General features: G+C 37.4%; 2 protein-coding genes across 2 annotated transcripts in view; one reads left to right on the top strand and one right to left on the bottom strand.

Annotated features, from left to right (window-relative positions):
• The window catches only part of LOC110855880 (katanin p80 WD40 repeat-containing subunit B1), a 32,719-nt gene that overhangs the window by 9,418 nt on the left and 4,702 nt on the right, over window positions 1-18,599 (bottom strand). The window contains exons 2-6 of the mRNA XM_022104274.2: window positions 7,009-7,139; window positions 1,445-1,504; window positions 1,211-1,369; window positions 1,007-1,132; window positions 83-267 (exon numbers count right to left, since the gene is read on the bottom strand). Coding sequence (XP_021959966.1) covers window positions 83-267; window positions 1,007-1,132; window positions 1,211-1,369; window positions 1,445-1,504; window positions 7,009-7,139 — 661 coding nt within the window. The remainder of the gene's footprint in view (window positions 1-82; window positions 268-1,006; window positions 1,133-1,210; window positions 1,370-1,444; window positions 1,505-7,008; window positions 7,140-18,599) is intronic.
• LOC118437532 (protein ANTAGONIST OF LIKE HETEROCHROMATIN PROTEIN 1-like) lies at window positions 17,076-18,502 on the top strand. Its single transcript, XM_035856592.1, has 2 exons — window positions 17,076-17,552; window positions 17,620-18,502. Exons 1-2 carry the CDS (start codon window positions 17,091-17,093, stop codon window positions 18,349-18,351), a joined length of 1,194 nt encoding a protein of 397 aa, XP_035712485.1. The 5' UTR covers window positions 17,076-17,090; the 3' UTR covers window positions 18,352-18,502.

The raw sequence follows: 18,599 nt of genomic DNA, 5'->3' as shown, positions 1-18,599 counted from the left end.
CAGCACGAGCAAATAATGTTGATGAGCAATAACAAGGCCTTTTAATTACATAGGTGTAAATTACGCATCTAGCAACACTAACCTCACAGGAGGCACATCAGGTATACTTGACGATATCAAGGAAAACGTCTCCAACTCCCAGAACTTGACGGTGCGATCCATACTCCCGGATGCGAGGAGGAATTCGTGAGGATGAAATTCGACATCGGTGACAGGTCCGTGGTGGGAAAACTCAGTCAACACTTTTCCGACTCGAATGTCCCACACCTGCAAATTACATATTTTAAATACTTGAACGATGAATACACAAAGTGTCGCATTCATACAGTATTGTTCAAACCAGCAAATAAATAAGGCGTGTGGGTGGGTGGTGGAATTGCGAAAAGAGTTTTCCTAGAAGAAACGCTGAATGAAAAACGTGGCTGCGAATTTGTCAGAGCTACCCAACCAACCCACACGACGATAGATCTACACAATAAAGTATTCAATTGGGAGGACTCAAGTTTGCAAGTAAATAACGAAAAATGCTGAATGATGTAAAGTTACCTTTTCTGAATTTAGAAAAACACGACATGACGAGAAGAGTATGTATGTAGCAGTAGTAATACATACATTGTAATTAACGACAATCACTTATTAACCAAAAAAGTTACAAGACACAGAAACTAATCCGCCCCAAGTTGTGTAATAGATTGAGACTGTCCAAATATGACAACGCGACCTTCACAATCATGTTTAGAGAATGGTTTGCTGCAGACAGGGATGGAAACGTATGCAAAAAATTGATGTAGCATCTTCGCTTCACTTTGACTGATTATAATTATTATTGGGTAGCTCAACGGAACAATTAAGTGCAAATTGTGTTAGAATAATTTGATATGCGCGTGGGAGGACAATTTTAACAACAATAGTATGTATAATAATAATAATATTGTCTGCAAAGCTGGGATGCTTATTTCGCTCATTATGCATGCACAAATTCATACTCATATCTACATCAGCTCACCTTAACAAAGTTATCATCTCCTCCCGATGCAATCCATTGTCCATCCGGGCTGAATTTGAGGCTGTTAACGGTTCCATTATGACCTTTGTACCCAAAGATGCAACCCTTTTTTCGAATATCCCATAGCTGTTGGAAAAATATCACCATTACCGATAATTGTAGTCAACCAATCATGAAATGTCATAAAGGTTAATATATATTTACTTTAATCCCACTGTCGGACGACCCGGAAGCAAGAAAGTCCCCGTAGGGATGGAAATCGACGCATCGAATGGAGGCTCGATGACCTGTCAAGGTTCGGAGCATCTTTGCGGACTCTAAATCCCATATTTTCAACGCTCCAGCTGCAGATCCAGCGCATACCTGAAATTCGTAAATGTATAATGTAAAGTTCTAAATGTGTAGCAACTTAACAAATTTGAAACAATATCGCCATACTTGTTCCTCCGTTATGGAGAACCGAACACAGTCCACAGGGGTCGAGTGGCCGCTCAAGGACTGCAAAAATAAAACAAAAGTGAGGTTCAGCTTTGACCACTACGTCACAAAAAACTCAATGCATCTCTATTCTTGCAATTGTTTAGTACAGTACACGCGGAAATTATAGCAGTAATAAATATAATTCATTGTTAATAAAGCAGAAAAAGATGTGTGCATGAATAAATTTCCACAGTGTGATCTGTCACGACGTGTGCTCAATTCATCCATCAATCAATCAGTCCGATGCTTCTTAATACAAATGATCACTTCAAACAATGGATTTTTTGTCATAATAAATTTCTTAAAAGCATTACGATGCTTGCATATGCATAAGAATAGCTACGCATGAGTGACCTTCTGACTGACCATTGATCGTGAATGCATAGTACAATACAATCAATAATCAAATCAGGGTTACCTGTATAACATATTTTCTCATTTTTTTAACGTTATCTATGCAAAAGTATCGATAAATTTCTACAATTCATCCAGAAGGGACTATACAGGACATGTCTGCAAAAATCCACTAAACGGTACTTACACTACTAAGGTTAACATTGTAACTGACAACTCGTATCGTATGCTGCAAAAAAGTTCTAAAGATTGTCCTCGATGTGTGGGAGAATATTTGCACTTTAGAGATCTGGATGGCAGATTGTTTACTTAATAAAGAGGCATGAAAGTCAACAAAGCTATAGTTTCAGGTAGAAGTGACACATACAGAAGTAGCTGGGCTGTAATGGGACAGATTTATTACAAAATAAATTGTCTAGCTTCCCTTCACTACATAAATACCTGGGTATCGTTCCCGACTATATTTTCTACTACTAGATGAAGGAAAATACGTATTTCCGTGTAAAGCGTAGGTCGCACATGTCGTAGCACCAAGTAAAATTATATTTGCGAATTTTGTTTAATTTTGCTAATTTGTTAAGAGTGTAGTATTTTCCTCCTCTGCACGACAAGCAGTCGGGAATTATACCTAGTCTACTAAACAAGCCCACCCACATTGGGTAGACATGGATGGGAGTGGAGGAAAAGTAAAGAAAATTTGCTATGCCATTTTTGCTAGTAGCAGCTTGGCATAAAAACGGACTCCTAGTGGACAGAGGCTAATGGAAGGCATGTCTAAAACTATTACTCGTGCTTGGTCAGTTGATCTTGCCCTTCGTTTTAGCGAAGAGTATTTTCATGCAATCTTAATCCATTCTTCACAGTATTGTACATATTTCGTTGGCATGCTAAATATTACTCTGCAGCAAAGATATTTCAATTTCAAGCCTAATAATCCTTATGCTATGTGCCACCTTCGCCGTCTTATTAGCTCCCTTGATATCAATATAGTTCTACAGTGTTCCGAATGAATAACGCATGGGACATTACAAACAGAAGTGAGTAAAAAACTTGAAGGTGCGATGACGATCTTGCATGAAAAATTGGGTTTTCATGGACCATAAATCAAAGAACATCATGAAACACGTGACAGAAAGCTTCCCATCACATAATGGAATTATTATCATTCGCAAACAGATCGAATGCTATATGGCGTGGATATCCCTTACCACCATGTTTCTGTAATTTATGATTTCCTCAATCTTAACGCTGTTAATTCTGACCAATTTTGATTATAAAATGAATTAATAAAAAGAAGGGGAGAAGAGATTTAGGCAGGACAAAGGCGACTGCAAATAAGCAACAGAGACGGAGAGAGAGGAGGATGAGCACAGAAGTGAAAATCCAATTTGATCTGATTTCATTGCACCGCGAGCGAACATTGACAAAGGAGTTGAAAGAGGATGACAAAGACGGATTCCTCGTCGTCGTCGTCGTCGAAAAACCAAAGAAATTGTTGTAGCAGAATAAAAAGAAGAAATCAACGCATCAGTCTCAAAGGAATCTGAAGGAAGGACAACCACTGATAACAAAAGTTTACAAACTGCGGCAGATTTTTATAATGTCGCGTAAAACTGAAATTCAAAGTCAGCGAGTCGCCCTCGATCTCATTTCAACGATATTATTCCCACTATGTACACTATTCCTATCCAATTTCGTGTACATTTTATTGCCAAATGCAACAGTAGCGGAGTATTTTTTTTACTACGCGTAGCATCGTCGTCCGTGAAGAAAATGATGATATTTATTATTGTTTCTTTCAAATAAGAATAAAACTGTTTGTCATTTCATTTTCTCATTTCTAAAATTGCCAGACATTTTATTTATGAATTCCGCAATTATTTATCTATGCCAATTTTCTCGCTTTTCTAAAACCGCAAAACAAAACAAAATCACAGCCAAAACAAATCTACAATCAATCACGGAGGACGGACTATGAAGAAAGAGCTGCAATAATAATGATTTGGAATGGGAATAATAATGATTTTATTTTAAAAAAGTATTCATTTCTGTCTCCTCTTCCCACACAAATGTAACGGCACAATAATTGACGTGCCATTGACAGATTCTTTCTGCAAAGTTATTCGCTCTCTCCTTTTCCTTAATCAAATTACGATTGTTTATTATAGCTCAATGCGTACCAATTAGTTTCAACCCACATCTTCATCTGCGTCGTCATTCCCCTTCTTATTGGATACATGGCGATGATGATGACGAGTAAAATCAATATCAATCCAATCAAGAGGTATCAATGTCCAATTTCCAATCATTGGCAGTTCCGTAATGAGCATATCATGCATAATTATGCTCACACATTTCGAGAGCAGACATCTTTAAAAGAATGGCACCAGTGGAGAGACGTACAACAAGCAAAGATTGCACATATAATATTATTCATATTTGCATACGTACGTATCCTTCGATCGAACCCTGGCTCGCATGAATCGATTATGTATTCTTGTCGATTGATGAGCAAATAACGTGTAAAAAATAAATTGGACAAATGTTATCCCACCACCCACACACACACAATGTCAGGCACATGAAATGTAAACTGTGAATGAATGAATGGAAACCAGCCCTGTACGTAAGACACACCATAATCTTGACCAATAACTCCGTCATTTATGAAACCAGTTAAGAATCAATAATTTTAATCGAATGGAAAAAATCTAATTGCATTTTTTACGCGAAAAGCTGATTGTTAACGATACCGTTCAATCCTACTTCTTGTTTACGGATCTAACAAGCATGCAAAAGAATCCACTTTTACTACCAATCTTCTGCATTATACTTTCTGTTGAAAACATGGTTATTAAATAGTTGTTCTACTTTCACTAATGCGCTCAAGTCATGAAACCTTCATAGGTAATATAAATCCTTGTTGTACTTTAAAACTTATTGGGACAGCTGAATATCGAACTAAATTTCATACCACATTTTTCACGTAGAATGAGAAAATTACAAGAAAGGTGTATAAAACAGTATGCAGCCTGATTGGGGTTTCGTCATCAGTAGCATCGCGTCGCCAGCAACGGTTGCATTTCATTGTGAGACGAGCGAAGGGGATATCAGTGAAATTTGAATTATTTCGATTTGAAATGCTGCAAAGAGGACAGAGCGAGCGAGCATTCCCTGAAACGGCTATCTCGACATCTTTCAAATCTCAATAAAAATCTCATTTGGAGAAACTTATTAAAGGCATACGATAGCAATAAAATAGAAACACGACGACGTTGATGCTATGATTTCAAATCATCATTGGATTAACTTGTCATTCAAATGTTTAGATCCACCCAGCACTGCAGCGGAATTTCATTAAAATTCGATTCGCGTGAATACAGAGTAATTAGAGTCAGAAGGACGATTACAAGTTCAGGTGGGTCTGGCTGTGGCTAGTAAATCAGATCACAGAAAACATGACATGACCCAATCCATCCGAATGAGGTCTCTGCTAAGTATGCGTGCCTGCATGCTAACTAAACAACGCCATGCAACGCCAACGCACTGCAAGGGAGTGAACCCAGCCCTCATTTTTTGGCAGGAGTGTGGATTGTACACTTGTGTATACTTGCAAGTGATGGTGAATGTGACCGATTAGAAGGATTGGTGCAAATATATAAAAATAAAGTCACGTCTGATTTGGTTGAGGATCAATAAGTCACTCAAAAAATGAATGAATAATTGCAACATACATTCCGACATTCATTTTTGTACTTTGTCGAAACCTCTGCAACCCAGGCGAGCGAGTGAGTGAGTTGTACTTTCACTTAGGATTAGGGCAGTGACTGCACTTACAAAGGAAAATCATTACTCCAGCAGCTATGAGCTAGGTCAATTGCTTAGGTAAGGATTCGTCAGCATAAGGCTTTTGGTCGGCGGAGTAACATGTGTCGACACGCGAACTCCCCATCAAATCAACCATGTGGCCAACATACCTCATTTCGCATCAAATAAACATCAGAGTTCCTACTATTTAGCGGGGAGGGATACAACTCTGGCAATTTAATGACGACAAAATGTATCGCAGACGTGAAAGTGTTCGAGATTAGTCATGCGACACACATGGGACACACCTTTAGCAAAACCCAGTACGCTACTCAACCAAGTATGTACACACTATATACACTCAAATATTGCCAATTAGCTCAATTGAATAATTTAAATGGTCAGTGACATGGACACCTTTTCTTGTTGGTTCGTTTATTGGAGGTTTGCTAATTTCGCCTTTCCTGAAAGACGAGGGTTATTCATGTCGGAAAAGTGTGAATTGTCATCATCATCATCTATTCATTATCAAAACGAGGGCTTTCAAACCAGCACAAAATAACTCAACTTGTTGAAATCCTCTGTTCCCCTTGTTTCTACTGAATGCAAAATGTAATGCAACGCAACAATTTGTATTCAGTCTCTTCCAAATAAAGTGTTGTGTTATGTTAACTGAATGCCTTTGCACTTTAATCCTCTTAATAAATAAGACGAGTTGTTTAAACTTTCTTTAAGCCTAAATAAATAGGCTTCGTCCTTACTTAAATTAACTGTACTCTTGCACGCAGCAAAAATATCAGCCGACTTTTAAACCGTCATCGCTTGTTTTTGTTTCGCTATACACAGCAGCAATTGGCGCATGTTTTACGCTTTTCGACTAAAAGACCAAAAAGGAAATGGATGATTGCAGCAGGATTTTGCATACAAAAAATAAGATGCACTTTTTATGCAGACTATTTTGTGCATGTCTGAAACAGTGTTGGATCGCTTGGAGTTGCTGATCTAAAACTCAAGTTGAGTGGAAAATCTATTCTTTCATGTTGCTGTCACGTATTTCTAATATGGTGCAAAATTTGTAAACGGACTATTTTACTTTAATTCATCAAGGAAAGTTTTCGCTCTACTCGTCAATTAAATAAAGTGCAGTGTAGCTAGACAATTAAAAGCAGATTGCAACACCAAATTGCAAATCTCGGTTGTGCTACTGCGGTTGCTGTGCATTATTATAAATGAAATGCAATGAGTTAAGACAGACACGACAGAACACAAAAAAAGATGACGAGAAGACTTTGAGAGCATGAATTACTTACAATACGGCACAGCACACACACACATAAACGAATGGACACATGCAGTCTTACCATAATACAATTTGGCTTCCCCACGGCCCATAGGTTGACCTTTTTGTCCCCACCGCCAGTAACGAGTACTCTGCCCGACTTGTGGCCCAATGACACGGAATTCACATTTGCAGCGTGAGCAGGAAACTCCTCTGTAATTGAAAAACAAAGAAACCATTATTTTCAGTCAAAGTCGTAAAGTGCAAAAAAGGGATTTCAACAACGCTGATGATCATGTAGGTATCGGATACCCTGCAGCGACAAAATTGATAATCTGCTTGAATAGGAAAAGTGTGATCAGTGGTGTTCAATTTCGTCATTGATTGCACTCAAGTGTCATCAATCAGATGCAAAGAAGAAGGAGCACAAGACAAACAACTGTTCAACAACAATGGCAAAGAGCAGTCTTCTTCATTCATCTCTGAATTAGCACTTGGAATCGGCTTATTTTTTTAAATAGAGAACCTCATATATTAATTCCCTAATTTCTAACATAGTCGAAGTTTGTCTTGTCAGATAAAATCGTAAATTATAAAGCAGGAATTGGAGGCCCAATTTTGCATCCTTTCTTGCCATATCAATAAGTTGGCAACAATTAAACCACTCATCATTCATGATAAAAACCCATCATTCTCCGCCGCACAGATGATGCTATATACGAATCATATATTGTTATGGTTGAACCAAATCAAAAGAAAAATTGCCGTTGTAAATCTAATAAGTTATTTACAAGGCGTCTTTTCAACTCTCTCTGGTTGGTTGGATTGGAGGAGGAATTCATTGGTTTATTTATCCTATACTCTTGTATATGTACTTAAGAGATTTATCCCTTATCTATCGCAGATGGAGATGTTCTCTTCATGAATTTTGTGAGTCGGTGATTAGCTCAAGTTTCCTCGTCATCGTGAGGAGAACAAACGGCAGCAATAAACCAGTCAGTCGGGTCTCATGACAGATGAAACGAATCATAGATCACATTTACACCAGTTCTCATTATTAGTTTCTCGCATATTATGTATCAGCTACAACCACATTAAATGAAAACAAACGGTAAACTTGATTGACACTTGTCATGTAATCACAACAACAAACCTGAAAAAAGTTAATTGGAAAATCAAACTGTGCCAATGAAATTACGGGAAACTAAAGTTTACCTAATTCATAGGTCTGAGAATCCTGCACTAATAAAAAAAGTAATTGATCTCTGCTCAACCAGTTCCTTCCGAGAAAACCTTTCATACAGATCGTATTATTATGTTCATAGTGTATCATTACTTCATCATCTTTACAGAACGTGAATTCCTTGCTGCTTCGTTCGTGATGTTTTCTCATATTCCGAATAAATTTATGACGCGAATAAAATAATTATTTACAGTTAGCTAACAATTTTTAGAGCAGCAATGCTGTCACATTTATGTGACAGAATTGCTTATAAGCAAAAGCTTGAACTAGAACTTGATGAATATTCGCATAGTGTGTGGCCTTTGGTGTGTTATTATTGTCAATTTCATTGAGAATATGTACGCTTCATAGTATGATTATTATTATTGTTATCATAACTGCGGTTTGACGCGACGACATAATAATAGCCCAACCTAGCTCATACACATTCATACACGCAAAAAACTAAACAACGGAAGTGAGCTGCAGTTGCAATTTATTTATGCTCTCGTTCTACTGTGGTGCACATTGTGTTCGTAAAATTGTCTTCCACTTCCAATTTGCCATTAAATTTACAACTCTTCGTACATAATAGGCTGCATCCATCGCTCTGATTGTCATGACCTACCCAACTTGGTGAAAAATCTTTCCAACAGCCAACGCAAACCCAATGAGAAAGAACGACCAGCCCATTCAACGGGAACAATTATATCTAACTACTTTCAACTTTTTGAATTTTAAGTTTCCTCAAGTTTGCAAAATTATTGGCAATCTCGCCTCTCCAGAAAAAAAAACCATAACACCTTCGTGGCATGAAGTGTTTATGCTCAAGGATTTCTGGCACCCACAAATGGCTAAATCAACCCATCATTATGTGGTATCACACATATGCACATCTTTGTCCCTGGATAAATGCTAAAAATGTATTATTTTTCACTTGAGACACCTTCAGCAAGGAGTGTTTGTTCCAAAAATGAGGGGAACTCAAGTTCCACATCAACTTTATTAAAACAAAGGCAACATCCGGCCGACTACAGTCAACCATAACTTCCATCTCACGTCATTATCATCTCTTCATTTTTCCAAGACGTCCAAACTTTCGTCCTTTACTCCCACAATTCGTGACTGTGCATTAAATTATCCTCGTATTCCCATTTTACCATTCTAATTATGTTGGGGTGCGTTCAGTGTGATTCACTCACACAACTCCAAGGCACAGCATATCTTATTTCAGAGATGTTCTGGACGAATGTTAATGGAAACCTCCAATTTACGTCACGAAGCCTTCTGGCATGCTAATGCGAGTTGGATCGACGAGTGTCCTACTTGGTGTTGCCCAATCATCCAGGGTTATTATTACATAAAATTTCAGACACAGTTGATTTCGTCTCCCAATTCTGTACTTTAATTATCATCATTGGCGAGAATGATGCACTCAAAGCATGAAGTTTCGTGTTGAGCAATGGAACAAATGTAAAAAAAAGTACAGCAAAAGTTTCAGCCAATTAAAATTGGCCGTTTCTGCCACAATCTTAAAGTTTTCCTCTGGGCAACAACACCAATTTGGGTCTTAAGAGCTTACAGATTTTCGCCCAAGTTCCAAGCCAAAAAATATATTCTTTATGAGCAAACTAGAAAAGTATTTAATTTACGGTCTGCAATCCTGTATCTGTTCGACCTCGGCCAACAAATATTTTTTGGCAAGAATGTTCAAGATGCATAGTACGTACTTAGAAGAATGGAGACAGCGGTCTGTTTATGAGTTAAAACATACGTCATCTATATATTTCTTATAAATCACATGCAATTCAGATCGCTATCCAATTTGCAAACTAATCTTTTGCGATAAAGTCCTACAACAGAGCCTAAAACCAGGTGTGTGCTTTAAAACGTAAAAAAATGTCACGTCACAACGTCTCATTATAGTTTACAAGGAGGAAGCTACCTGTAAGCTCTGTACATATGCACAGCAACTACCTTTTAAGTCAAGGATTATTAAACGATTTTACATGTACAGAGACTCGGCTTTGGCTTAGCTCCACCTAAATTGTATTTTATGGGCATCTCAATGAGAAAAAACTAGAACAATTCATCTTACATCAGATAGAACACTTGTTTACATGTTCCTGTTAAATTGATACAATGTATCCAACATCCTTCGTTCCCACTTCTTTTAATCCAACATGACCGAGTTTAAACTTAGGACTTAAACTTTTTCCTTAGTCCAGTTCAAATCAGAGTCGATAATCAGTCATCATCTGATTCACTAGATCAGGCGTAGTTGGTAGTACGATTTTTACAATATTTTTTTTCGAATGCGAAACGCCATTAAACAGAACCATGCAAATTAATAAATAGCTGCACCTGCAACCAATACCAATTCTAATAGGGGAAAAGGTTGTGGTCACCAGTATAAATTAATTTGGATGTGATAAGGCGAAACTAACAAGAATGCTACAATAATATTGAAAAATAATGCACTATTATAACCTTCACCAGGTGTTTTATAACTCTTAAATGCATTATTATTTAGTCAGGGTGGCATTCTGCAGAAATAAGCGCAAACTTTTGCAAAATAAGTGTTGAATAATTTGGCAATAATGAATGACAGCCTACGCCCGACAAAGTGACGACGTATGTACGTAAATACGCACGTAAGAACGATGATGCAAATGTAAAGCAATACAAGATGTTCAACTCCTCCTTTGTCAAGTGACAATGAAAATGTTTAATGTTTCCATTAAATGCAAATGTCAACCACGGACCACAAAATTGGCATGAAAGCAATAAACTATGTACGTATGCGACATTGAATAAACATCGATTGTAAAAGCAAACAAAAATTGTCAACTTCACACTTAAATCTCAAGTGTAATTAGGCAAGTACGTTTCTATTAACAATATTCGTCACCCCATGTCACTACACTGCATACTTCATACCACTGTATGTAAATACATACACTGCCACTATTGGGTAAAGTAAGTAAGCATCCATAACATAGTTAGCTACTTTGCTAACACATTGATAAGAAAAAGAGGGCCAATTAGGGGATGGGATTCCGCTGGTTTTTCTTCGTCATTATCACCAAAAGAAGAAATGATAACATAAATGTAGCACTTTTGAGATAATTTTGCGCTGGATTGTCGACAGCAAGGAAAATGAGCTTGTATTTCTCAGTCGTAATATTTGATTCACCTTGAATTCTCACGCAGTTAGAATTTTGCAAAGAGGTGATAATTTTCTCAAGTGTCGTAAAATGCCATGGCCCTCGACACAGCAATTGCTAGCATCAGAAATAATAACAAAAAAGCGAGGTACGACAGCTACACACGCATACACTGGTTTATTGAATCAACGGCACAAGTAGTTAGAATTTCGTCGAAATCAAACTCGACAATTTGTACCATGAACTTTGTTTGCAAGACGTTCAAATTATCTGATGATAAAATCGCAATTCACACAAGAAATTGAGCCAATATTTTTGAGAATGGAAATCCATTGTGCAAGAACGACGATAGTGCTCCATATTTGGAGCACATTGTAAATCATTATCACGACTTGTGAAGTACAAAGATTCCTCTATGTATTTTTCTTCTCTGGCGCAACCTTGGTTCAAGCAAAACGTTCATCTCGCACACAATATGAAAGCAATTTATATGCCGATCAATTCAACTGCAACCTAATGAGACTACTACAAAGTAAGGCTTAAGCCTCAACATTTTCAAAACAAAAACCTACCCATCCAATCAACAGCGGTCGATTCGATGGGTTGACTGATGATGCATTTTGTCACATGCACAGGCTACACAAATTTACTCTGCCGTACAAACAACGCCGTTTTGACTAAAATTGGAAGTAAGTAAAAAGGCAAGTTAAATAAGAAGCGTCGTGCAGCTCAAAATAGGTAAAGTCAACAGACTTTATTGCCTCGTTGAGGAAGTATTTACTGCCAGCAATGTTGGTGATGATGGAAGCGTCAATAAGTCATCATCATCTCATCACTGTCTACATATTTAACTTCATATTTGGCAATTGATTACCAGTCTCGTCCATCGTCCTTTGTCAAGTTGTCACTGACCAACGTTTGTCTTAACTGCGAATGAGAGAGAGAGAGCCAAAAAAGGTAATAAAAAAGTCTCGTCGTTAAATTAGAATTCAGTTCTCAAAAATATTTGCCAGTAGCAAGAAGCTTCCTACATGAAAGACTGCCTAAATATTTAACTCAACTAATGATGAATAATATGGGCTACCAAGAGTTATTACTGACGACTGACTGAGACTTGATCCTGACGATGATGGTGACGATACGATAGGTATTATTGGTTGGTGCTACTTAATTGCGCAGAACCTATTATCAACTCTCCATCAGCAAATTGGTGCAATGTGGACGTAATCAACTAGAGGGAAAGTTTTAAAATCTTCTCTCAAGGTGATTTGCTTGAAATACATAAATCGGCTGAATTGTAAATGCATAATGGCGACAACACCTGCACGTATTATGCACCGTGATGATGACACAAGAATGATGCATTTTCAAGAATTTGTAATAATGAGCACATTAAGATATGATTAATGGACCAAGAGTGTTTAAGCAGAGCAAATTATGTCACTCGGGGAGTGTAATTTACTGACTGTGGTGCCGTGGCAAGTAGGTAAAAAATAATAGTACAGACGATAATTCGTACTTCGACGTAGATAACAATACGATAAACCAGACATTAATTGCAAAGCTACACATACTTGTGTATGTAAATAAATGCAAACGTAAGACCAGATCTTCAGGACCAGATGCAAAGTATGGATTGCACTATACAATTGTACACCAGCCAAGTATCCGCTGTGTAATAAGTACACATGTAAGTAATGTCTGCTAATTTTAATTTTATTTACTAACAACTTTCCACTTAACTAAACCAGCCATCGAAACGAGTTGGTAAATAAATTGCAGAGGCAGAGCAAACATTCTCATGGTTGACATGTATGTATGCATAATTTTCCTTCAAGTAGTGCGTACGAGTACAGTTCTTTTTCCATTTTTGTCATTTGAAACTTGCAATGAATAAATCAAGTGTATAACCCACCAATCCGCCCAAGGTAATGCACGAGCTGATAAAAACCTCACCTTATTTATTGTACGCTTATCTTTTACTTTATTATTGAGTCAAGGTAGTTTCCCACCCAAAACAGACTGCAGATCGAATCGAACCACTTTTGATGTTTTGATTCACTTGTGAAATGTCACCGTTGATTTTTTATTTCAAAACATTTAACTATTTTTCATACAAACTGACAACGTGTGGGAAAGGTCCTTTTTGGAATTGAATCCTGCGAGCAGGATGCCTCATCTCTGCTGGTTAATTTGATAAGATAGACATCAACATTGAGATAAAAAGCAAGCACCCAATTGAATAATGAACGTAATTTTGATGCTACCACAGGAAAATGAAGTGGTGAATCACATCCTTCCTGGCTTGCGTTGGTTCTCTATTGTTTTTGGCAAATCGTGTTGATTGTGATTGTGCGTTGGACAAAATCCTTGTGTAAATACCAAAGTTATCATTGGTCATGAGTGATGAGTTTGAATATTTTTTAGTAACTCTGTCTGTACTTATTGACACTGACATTGGCAATAAGGTCAGCCTCTCAAGCCTCTCAACCACATTTAAACAAGTACAAAAGCAACTTCTACAAGAATGCAAATTTCAGATTTTTGTCTGATACCATCTCAAGTGCAGGATATGTAAAGTGTAAAAAACTTCCTTTTCCTCCAATTTCAAGTTTGTTGGTTGCCTTAATTTTGGGCGAACTGTCAACCGTGTGTGTCAACAACTTCCTAAGAACAAGGTGAAAGACTTGGTTGCTGTCCACCCAACATTACCAAAATTTCGCACATCTAATAATTTGTCCACATTGAATTTCATGATGAATCGGAGTAACAGAAATACGCATTGAGATAAGCATTACGGCCCTGATCGAGTGTATTACCCAAGGTATTATCTGCCCGTGAGAAACTGTTTTTGGCTGATCCACATACGAAATACAGCTCGGGCGAGCAAGGGCAAAGTTGAAAGTTTTAGCAGCAAAGCAAAGAGTAAGGAGAATCATTTGAAAAAATTGCGAATATTTATTTTGCGCAAACTTTGACTTGGTCGATTAAATGTAAATCAGACCAAAAAATTTGCGATTTAAATCAGAATTTGCTCTCGTGCCCTGTTGCAATACAAGGTGGGGACCACAAAGTGGCAAGTAGAACGGATATTACAACGTCATATCACTAAAGCATTGTATTTTCTATCGGTAAAAATATCCACTGTTCAAAAAGAGACATGTGCATACGTAAATATGTACATGGTACAGGTAGCATAACGTGTGCTGTACATGGTTTCTACATTGATTTAGTGACAAATTGTTTGTACATTACAACAAGTAATTGTCTGATAAAGACTGAAACTGCGTAAGTGACATGCTGACCTGTACCACATTTCATATTGCAATTGTTTAGTGGATTTCAAGTACGAGCAGAACGCGGTCTACGTAGACATGGTTGGTGGTACCACAACCGTTAACGTTCCGGTGGCGTGGGTTTGGATGAAATTTCATTAGCTTTCCTCTCTCCTGCACAGGTTACTGACTCCAGCAGTAAAACTCTTTCCTACTTTTAAAAAATTGGTGACGCAGATGTTCTGTCAACTCTTGTGTGTTCTTCTGGCATATGCAGATGTTACTCATCAATAATGTCCACCCAGAATTCTGGATACCAGCAAGAAGATCAATATTTAGCACCAATTCAATATTTGTCAACCGAAATGTGGAACACGCGACCCAGCATGAGCTACAGAAGAACACACAAAGTAAGTAGTACAGACAAGAAGAGGGTTCCATGCAGTTGTCTCCATGTAGAACAGATAGGACAACTACATGGATTCTAGTGTTCACTCCATGAAACATGGCTCGTTCATTGAACATCGATGCTGCAACCTGCTTATCTTTGCAAATATATGAATCATTTCATACACAACTCTGCTATTGTGCTACCACCAGGATTTCAAATCTAGAACAGTAAATATGCGCTTCCGAATTGCAACATAAGAATACAGGTCACCTTCCTTAATTTTGAGAAAATTGCCACGTTAATTTCAAACACTTTTCTGAATTTCCAATTTGTCGTAAAATATTTATTGCCAATTCCCTAAAAACTAATTCCCAAATAAAACCATGTCACGCACCATCGCATGTTGGAGCCGAGACATAGAAATAATCCAGCCGAAGAGAACCGTCGACCGATATGCCAGAACTGCAAGTCCGGAACAATAAGTCGTACGACTTAATGGAGGATCAATTTGTTTGCTCTCGAGAAGTGGCCGAAATACATTGAAAACACTATATTTTTGAATCTCTTAGACCAAATTTTTTAGGAGAAAATATTAATAGGGAACGTAGCAATTACAAGTCGCATAATAAGTACTAACAAAGACATATATGCACAAATTGCTAAAGAATGTGAAATTGCATCCCGTTGTGATAATGGATTTTGTTGTGTAGCCAAGTTGAACGGCATCGAGCATCCACCAACTAAAAATGGCAAATCGTGAACGTGGTGGTGACAACAACAGGCAAATAGAGGAACTTAAATCAGACCAACATAGCATGACTCTAATACTGCGGAAGACAGATTCAGTTCGAAAGATGATGAATATTACAACAACAAACGCAAGTCATATTGACTAAACTTGCATAATGAAATAGGAAGGAGTTGGCCAAAATAAAGTATATCTCTTCATTCACCTTCTCACTCAATAAAGCATCGTATACAAATATATGCACTATAGTTCTGCAGCTTATTTATTGCCAAAACCGAGAAGAACATGCGAATTTCATCGCCTAACATTGATTGCACTCGCCTGCTGCTCTTGCATTCAATAAAATGCAAGTCTTTTGCGTAACGCCACGCAATTTTAAATAATAAACTCGACAAAACAGTGGGATTAAAATAAGTACAAGAACCTCGAAGACATTATTATACATTAAATTAGTTAGGCTAGGTAGGATATTTTGCTGTGTGTGATGACTGACGCTTCCGAGTGATTATTGTCGGCCATCTATTGAGTCTAACTTATCGAAGCGAGTCTATCACGAATTCATGTTATATATTTGCAATTCAATCTTGACCACATCATAATAACTACATAACATATGCATAAGGATTATTTTATGCAACCTTAATGAACAGTATCATGTGCTGCTCTATGCTATCGCAAAAAAATATACGATCGTCATTATTCGTCATAAGAAAGTACGTAGGAGTTACTTCGTTGTAAATTCAACGAACAATGCCTTGCAAGTTGCCATATTTGGTGCAAGTTGACCGTTGGTTGGTAGAAGTGGAATGCTCGTAATTTTATCTCTCTTCGTATTTTACTGGCGAATATGATCTGCAAAGAACTGGTCATCATCACTGTCTGACCATTCTCAAGATATAGGCGGTTTTAGGCTAAATACTTGTTGGGCCAAATCTAAATTAAATATTTAGCAATTTAGTTTTTAACTTAATACATAATATCGAACAATTTAAATTAAACTTTGAATTTCAGACGGCAAATGTAGTTTTGTATATGTATTGTATGCAATTCAAATTTTGAATGATGTGCATTGCATCAATTTTGAAATTCAAAATTGATAAACGGCATCCCACCATTTACATATACATAAATGAAGAAAAGACAAAATGTTGCAAAACTATGAGGGTATTCGTTATTTCTTCGTATCCTTAGTATCGTAAAATAATTTACGAAGCTTACGATCTAATTATGAACGCCCCACACAAAAAACATCGTAAAAATTCACAATTTCATAAAAATTAGATCCTTTTGGCTGTATTCATAAATTGCACCCGATTTAAGCTTTAATAAAAATTAACTAATCATCAAATCTACTTACTACAATGCCTCGAGTGTCGAAAAAGTTAAAACTAGTTAGTGATATTGGGGAATATGCTGCAGCTACCGCAATCCTAACTGAAGATGAGGGAGAAATCGACCAGCAAATTCTGGAATACTTTGAAATTATTGCAGTAATTCAGTCGCAACGGTGTTCTGTTCCGAGAATTCGAGTCCCAAAATCAGATGAATGGTACCTCAGTGTGTTGGCCTCGTATGACGACACTCGGTTCAAGAAATATCTTCGTGTCACACGATTTGACTTTGGAAGAATTCTGGAAATGATTAGATGCCACTCTGTTTTTCAAGAAGTAACGAAGAAACAAATTCCAATCGAAAAACAACTAGCAATTGCTTTATACAAGTTTGGAACCAACGGTACAGCGTCAGGAGTAGGAAACGTGGCAGCTTTATTTGGTGTTGGAGACGGTGGCACTGTGATGATGTCAGTTAGACGAGTGATTAAGGTCCGACTTTAGTTTTAATACCTCATACGCCTCTCATACATGCACAATTTTATTTGTGTAAATGTAGGCTCTGCTTCATTTAAAGAACGATTGGATCAAGTGGCCATCTCAAGAAGACCGGAAGGTTATCGAAAATTCAATGGAAGCTGAGTTGCCAAAGTGCATCGGTTACATTGATGGAAGTCACATTAATTTGGAAGAATCTCCCAACACTGATCCAGAATCGTACTTTGACCGGAAGCAAAATTATTCTATTCAGCTCCAGGCCGTATGTGACAACTCTAGAAAAATAATCAATATTTTTGTTGGATATCCTGGTTCAACACATGACGCCCGTGTCTTCAGCAATTCGAAGATTGGAAAACATCCCGAACTATTTTTATCTGAAGGTCAATGGATTGCTGGAGACTCTGCATACCCGGTCACAGACAAAGTTGTTACTCCCTTTCGCAGGAACTCCAACTTTGGCAATGAGAGACAAAGAAAGGGTTTCAATAAATATTTCGCAAGTTATCGGGTGAAAATCGAGTGTACATTTGGAGTCTTGAAAGAAACATTTTGCAGTCTAAAAGAACTTCGTGCGCGCATTAACGACGAGGGTGGACACAAACTGGCGTGCGAATGGATCTCTGCTTGTTGCATTTTATATAACATTATTCTGGAGTCTCTCGACAAACCGTCTGAAGGGGATGATTACTTTGAAGACGAGGATGAAATAAACCCCCCACATCATCATGTTTACCGAAATGCAAAACGAGAGGAGATTTTTTATTTTGTGATTAATAAGTTGGGATTGTAGTTTTTGTAAATTATATTACAAAGTTTATTGAGTTGCCACATTTTTTACGAGTAAGCAACTAAAAATTTAACAAACGAATTTTTTTTAACAATTCATTTAAGCCTATAAGTTAAGTGTAAGACCAAACTAATTAATTATTTTGAACGGGTGTACGTAATTTGGCAATTTCTAGCTTGAATTTCATCTCTTGATCAATTCGATATTTTTCCACCTCAAACTGGTTCCGGATTTTCTCTTGCTCTAGCTCA

This window comes from Folsomia candida, unplaced genomic scaffold, assembly GCF_002217175.1.
Source record: "Folsomia candida strain VU population unplaced genomic scaffold, ASM221717v1 Fcan01_Sc014, whole genome shotgun sequence".
In the NCBI taxonomy this organism is placed as follows: Eukaryota; Metazoa; Arthropoda; class Collembola; order Entomobryomorpha; family Isotomidae; genus Folsomia; species Folsomia candida.
The sequence above is the reverse complement of the archived record's forward strand: the minus strand, read 5'-3'. Positions and strand labels throughout refer to the sequence as shown.

What these genes read in the sequence shown, in the direction of transcription:
- LOC118437532 (XM_035856592.1), top strand. Translation starts at nt 17,091, where the DNA reads ATGCCTCGAGTGTCGAAAAAGTTAAAACTAGTTAGTGATATTGGGGAA. An exon ending in CAGTTAGACGAGTGATTAAG is followed by an intron (nt 17,553 to 17,619) that starts GTCCGACTTTAG and finishes GTGTAAATGTAG; the next exon opens with GCTCTGCTTCATTTAAAGAA.